This window comes from Plasmodium reichenowi, chromosome 13, assembly GCF_001601855.1.
Source record: "Plasmodium reichenowi strain SY57 chromosome 13, whole genome shotgun sequence".
Taxonomy (NCBI): domain Eukaryota; phylum Apicomplexa; class Aconoidasida; order Haemosporida; family Plasmodiidae; genus Plasmodium; species Plasmodium reichenowi.
The window spans coordinates 1,895,873-1,903,011 of NC_033658.1; the positions used below are offsets into that span (position 1 = coordinate 1,895,873).

At 19.1% G+C, this 7,139-nt stretch overlaps 2 protein-coding genes across 2 annotated transcripts; one reads left to right on the top strand and one right to left on the bottom strand.

The window, feature by feature from the left end:
• On the top strand, positions 1 to 1,640 carry PRSY57_1349400 (ubiquitin-activating enzyme E1, putative; the record flags this gene model as incomplete). Its single annotated transcript, XM_020115212.1, has 1 exon — positions 1 to 1,640. A coding segment is annotated over one exon (1,640 nt), but the record flags the coding sequence as incomplete, so codon positions are not given.
• Positions 1,641 to 1,767: 127 nt separating this feature from the next.
• On the bottom strand, positions 1,768 to 5,184 carry PRSY57_1349500 (hypothetical protein; the record flags this gene model as incomplete). Its single annotated transcript, XM_012909419.2, has 1 exon — positions 1,768 to 5,184. The coding sequence occupies one exon, from the start codon at positions 5,182 to 5,184 to the stop codon at positions 1,768 to 1,770; it is 3,417 nt and encodes a 1,138-aa protein (XP_012764873.2).
• Between the last annotated feature and the right edge of the window lie 1,955 nt (positions 5,185 to 7,139).

Genomic DNA, 7,139 nt, shown 5'->3' on the forward strand with positions numbered 1-7,139 from the left:
AGAATCACTTTTACATTCATAATAATAATAATAAAAAGTATAGTTTTCTTTTTTATCATTATATATCCTTGTCATTATTAAACATACCAGAAATAAATGAATATGTAACCAAGTTAGATTATACATCTTTTAAACATAATTCTATAACTAATAAAATTTTTTTTCTCATTAAATGTTATAAGGATTTATATAATATACAACAAGAAAAGAAAATCATAATAAAAAAAAATAAAATAAATAATAATAATAATAATAATAATAATAAAAGTAATAGTAATAGTAATAATTGGTATAGTTATATAGATTCTCATGAAATAATAAATTGTAATGATATATTATTATTTATTGAAAACAAATTGCTCTTAACAAATTTATCATTTCCAAATTTTCAAAATATAACACATGAATTTTTAACATTGCACAATATATTATGTGTAATAAAAAAATATATAATTCAATCTAATATCCATAATTATGATAACAAATTTTCTATTTCCAAAAATCACATATCTTTCTTTTTAATAGTATATAAAAGTTTTATCCAAAAAAATAATTCCTTACCATATCTTTATGATGATATCAACTTTGAAGATCAAAATATTAACACCATTGTAATAAGAAAAAAACAACATGATGAACAAGAAATACAACATATAATTAATAAAAAGAAAATCAAATATTCTTTTAACAAGCCATTTCCTATAACTTACTTTCGTTATTTTTTTTCTCATTTTCATTTTATAAAACATATAACAAAAGAACAAATAAGAAATAACGATGAATTATTGAATAATTGGCAGAAATTTGTGTGTCTATACAAATATAGCATGGAAAAAAAAGAAAAGCATAAAATGGAAAATAATGATAATAATATATATATAGACCATACACATGATAACATTAACAATAATAATAATATATATATAGACCATACACATGATAACATTAACAATAATAATAATATATATATAGACCATACACATGATAACATTAACAATAATAATAATATATATATAGACCATACACATGATAACATTAACAATAATAATAATAATATATATATAGACCATACACATGATAACATTAACAATAATAATAATAATATATATATAGACCATAGATATGATAAAAATTATAATCATTTTCATAACAATTTTTATAATAATGATTATAATTTCCCATGTGCAACCACCCATTATAACCACACAATACAAATAAAAAGAAAAGAAAGAAAAAAAAAAAACAGTACTCCAATTCTTTTATGTAATAACAAAAACAATGATATCCTTTATTTTTTTAAAAACACATTAACTGATCATATTAAACAGAAAATAAAAAAAGGAACAACTAATGTTCTTAAAAATGAAAATATAAATACAATATATACATCTATATACCAAGAAGAAGAAGAAATATATTTTGTAAAGAGTCTACTCCTACATAGTCACAGAAATATAACCACTTTAAAGAAAACTATACAAAATATTAATAACTCTCTTTTGAAATATAATAAAACAAATAATTTTTTTTCTAATATATATCTGGTTTTATTAATGTCTGGTTTTATAACACAAGAAATTCTAAAGATTGCCTCACTGTATTTAAAACCACACATAAATTATTACTTTTTCGAACTATAACATATATATATGATATACATATTATATATTATTTTACATACTATATTAATTTATATTTTAAAAAAAAAGATTAACAACTTAGGAAAAATAATACTTACAAAAATATTATATATTATTCCGATGGTTTTCATTTCTCTGGTATCTCCATAAAAGAGTTTGGTATATCGCCCGTCTTGTATGAAGAATGACATGTTTCCGTTTTTCCATTCAACGTTACATGCACACCAGGCTCAAAGTGAATACCTGAATAATAATATATGAGAAAATGTATTGGATATTGTTTAAAAGTGCCTTTAGAAAAGAATAAATTTGTGTTATTATTCATAAATGTTATGAGACCAATATTAAACATTTTTTGGAAAGCATCATAATCAGTTTCATCTCCCCAATGAACATGTCCTAATCTTGTACGTTCATAAAAAAAGGCTGATGCCTTTTCTTCAATTGTTTTGGTTTGTATTACTTTATTATCACATGTAAAATGAAAATCATTATTTTTTATAGACCAGTAAGATATAGAATCACCTCTATGATTTAATATTAAACTTCGAGTTACTAATCCATCTTTTTTTCTTTTAATATCTTTATTAAAGGTTGTTTTCATAACTACTATATAATAATCTTTATTACTAAAATCCATATTACTAAATGGATTATTTAATTTATTTTTAATATTAAGAAATGTATAAAATGGAAGCACACTACCTTCGGATAATTTCTTACTAAACATATTGGAACCAATTACCCTTACTTTATGATCTGTTCCTTGTAATTTTTTTAAGTCATTTTTTGATAGTTTCATTAATTCGTTTAATTTTAATTTATTTTTTGATAACGATACTAATTTTATAAAAATTAATTCATATAATCTATAACCTAAATCCTGTACTTCATCTAATATTTCAGAATAATCATCTGTATCATCATGATTATCATAACACATACTTTTTATTTTTTGAAAAAAGCTTTTACTTGTTGTACCACTTTTCTCTTTTTCATTAACATATATTGTATCATTATTATAATTCTTATTATTATCGTTGTTATCATCCTTAAATTTATTTTTAACGTTCATATTGATTGGATTACTTTTAAATCGATTGTACGCATACTTTTCATTACTACCTAATTTTTTTCCCTTAGATGGCAGGGACTTTGATCTAGAATTATTATTAGTACATCTCCGTTTTTCATAATAATTAATAATACCTTGTTGTTTGGTACTTTTCTTTTTTGCACCTTCACTTATGGATTTATAACTAGATACATTATTATCATACGATTCTTTTTTTTCATCCACATTATTATTATTATCATTAATACTTTTTTGTTTTTTATCACCATTATTGTTATTATTATCATTATTATTACTAAAAGGAACATTTTTATTATTTTCATCAATATTTTCTTCATTCATAAAATGTGGTGAAATATAATTATTAGTAGTATTCGATGATTTATTATTCCTATAAACGATTCTATAATGTGGTTCACTTTTGTATCTTCTATTATTTTTCAAGCCTTTAGATCCTTCATTGTTATTAACTTTGTATATGGTAATTTCTTTATTACTATATAAATCATCTTCAGGGTTCAAATTCTCATCACTATTCAAAATATTTTCCTTATCTTTATTTATATCATCATCATTATAATTATCATGATTATCCCCTTTTGTAAGTAATGATGAATCCACTTTGGTATTCTCTCTATTTTCTGAACAAGATAATAAAATGTTGGCCTTTTTATTTGTGTAAGTTGTATCTTCATCACTACTAGCACTACTAAAACTACTAAACCTACCATTTGGATTAAAAGCATTTTCATATTCATAAGAATAATCATAATTTAAATTAGAGTGCTCTGTACTTTCTTCTGCTTCTTTGTTTGAATTGTTTATATGATTTTGATCATCATTATAATGGGCTAAATATTTTTCTTCTACATTGTTATTATGTTGGTTTATATGATTATAATATGGACCTGTAACATCATGTTCAATTTTGTTATCATTATTTTTATTATTATTATTATTATTATTATTATTATTATTGTTGTTGTTATTATTTTTACCTGTAGTATTACACTTATTTGTAAAGAGACCCTTTTCTTCATCCACACCTTGTGTCACATTTTTATCATCATTTTTTATTTTATCATCATTTTTTATTTTATCATCATTTTTTATTTTATCACCTTCTTCCATATTTTGCTCCTCTTGAACCGTTTCTTTCCCATTTTCCTGTTGATTCACTGTGGGGGCTTTATTCTTCATAACCTCATACATCAAATCCTTCTCTAAATAATAATTGGTTAACTCTAAATTTATAAGCAAATCTAACTTGTCATTTATATTATTCTCATCTATATCATTATCTAAAGAAAATCCTGGGAAATATTTGATAACATAAAATGTAGTTATATATCTCAAATCGGTTACGTCATAATTTACCTTATTCGATTGTTTGACTTTTTCAATATACCATGGTATGAATTTACTTTCTTTTACATTTTTATTTACAACAAAATTATTTTTTTTAATACCATTATTTTGTAATAAATATTGTAATGATAGAAATAAACAATCCCCTGTACCACAAGTTTCTACATGACACAAGGTTTCATTATGATCATAAAAATAGCTAACCCAGTTTTCGGATGCTACCTTATAATTATTTTTATAACATAAATTTCTATAAAAATGTAAAGGCCACTTTAAAGAGTTCGATATTTTAAGAAATAAGCTATTTGTTTTTATAGGATTAAGAATACTCTTAGATACTTCTTCTACAGATTTATCTTTTTTTAAAGAACCATTTTTTTTCATTTCATCAATAGATTCTTCAGTCATATTATTATTTATATTAATATGTACCGAATTATTAGCTAGATTAACATGTGTTATTAATATAATTGGTCTTATTTCTTTTTCTAAATTCATTGAAAAAGATATATTAAATATTTTTTTTAATTTTATTATATAATTTAATAAATCGCCAAATTTCTTATTTTTATCTACATTTGTATTCATAATTTTATTTTTAATTACTGAATATATTTGATCATCTGATAAATAATTATTTGCAGATAAATTATTTCTTTTTTTCTCTTCATTTAGATATTTACATAAAGAATAAAAATTCTGTTTTATAAATTGAAATATTAATTTCATACTATTATATATTTCTTGTTTAAAATCTTCATATAATAAGGATTTTATATTTAATAATCCTAATTCTTCTAATTCTTTTTTATGTTCATTTGATTTTATGTGTTCCATTAATATATTCTGAAGTATTTTGATATTAGTAAAATGTTGTTCATTAATATATATTCTTTCATCAGACAAATAAAACACAGCAGTAGATATACTACTACTACTACTACTACTACTATCTTCATCCTTCCCTCCCTTTAAATTTGAATCATCCTTTTTATTTATGCCATTATTAATAGGGAAGTTCAAAACGTTTATAATTTTATTATATAAAATAAATGATAGTATGAGGACATAAAAGAATAGATGGATATTCTTCCTCTTCATTTCTTTATAAATTAATATTCACAACACAAAATATATAATATTACATATATATATATATATATATATATATGTGTGTTCATTTTTATAAAAAAAATTACATTTCTTTTCACATGTATAAATTCTAATTATTATCTTAAAAATCGAATTGAAAAAAAAAAAAAAAAAAATTTAAATAAATAAATAAAAAAGAAAGAAATTATTCCATATTACCAACAACAAAACAAAATGAATATAAAAAATAAATATATGTAATGATAATGTATAATAGGATGGTATAATAATATGATATAATAAATATTTGTCCTAAATAAATAATAAAATATTATATACATATAATACATATATATATATATATATATATATATATTATATTTTTATTATATTAAAACGTCTTATTTTGTTACTATATAAATATTTATCATTGTCATTAATTTTAAAAATCATTAATTTATGAAAAACAAAATATTATTTATTTTATATATAAAATCTATTGAAAAAAAAACAAAAATACTGAACGAACAAACACAGAAAATAATACATATAACAAAAAATAAAAAAGTTAAATAAAAAAAATTCAAAAAATTCAAAAAAATTCAAAAAATTCAAAAAAATTCAAAAAAATCAAAAAAATTCAAAAAAATATAAAAAAAATTTTTAAAATTAAAAAAAAAGAAAAGTATATAAATTTATACATAAATCAACATATATTTTATATATATATTATAACATATAATTAATTTTAAAAAACAAAATTAAAAAAAATAAAATATTATTATATATTTTTTTAATATAATAATATATAAATAAAATAATATTTTTATCATTTTCTATAAAAATTTGTACTACTTTTAAAAAATAATACATATATATATTTATTTATTATATATTATATAATATAAATTTTAGTACAGCTTTTTTTTTTTTATGCATATAAAAATAAAATAATATATATATATAATATATATATATATATATATATATATATATATATATTCTTTTCTGGATATCTAAAAAAGAAATATATAATAATATTATATATAATATATTATTTTGAATGGTCATTTAAAATTACTACATTTTTGTTGTTATTTCATATAAAAATAAAAAAAATAAAGAATATAACGAATAAGAAACATTATATATTTTTTTTATTTTTTAAAAGATTATGTCTATGATATATATTTAATAATCTTAATATCACCATGACCTTTATTAGGAAATGTATTTTTTATTTCATTTAAATATTTATATATAATTATAATGTTATTATTATATATATATATTTATTTATTTATATATTACTTTTTCATTAACTTAATATATATTAAATAGTCTGAACCATGTAAATTTTATATTTTTTTAACTTATAAATTTATTTATTTATTATGAAAGATTAGAACTTTTAAAATATTAATTACTCACCTTACATTTTTTATGTAAGTATTGGAATATGTGGCACCACAATAATATAAATAAGGAATAAAAAAATTATTTCTTCGTATAAAAACATTTTGATAATTTTTAAAAAAAATCATTCTGAATGTATATAATTATGAACGCATAACCTGTTAACTTTTGATATATATATGTATAAACATGTATATATATATATGTTTATATAACGTTTTATTTTATATGATCAAATATAAAGCTCGTAATTATACACTTTTTTATATTATATATATGATTATATGAATTAAAGAAAAATGTCCTGAATATGTAATAACACATTTTATTTAAAAATGAAGATATCCCCATCTGTCCATAATAATAGACAGAATGTTAACAATATTAATTATTAAAAAAAAAAAAAAAAAAAAAGCACATTACAACGTTCCAAATTAAATATAAAAGAAAAAAAAAAGTAGGAATATATATGTATATATGTATGTATACATGTATATATTTTTTTATTTTTGTCATATAATATTCTAATAATTAAACATAGAAATAAA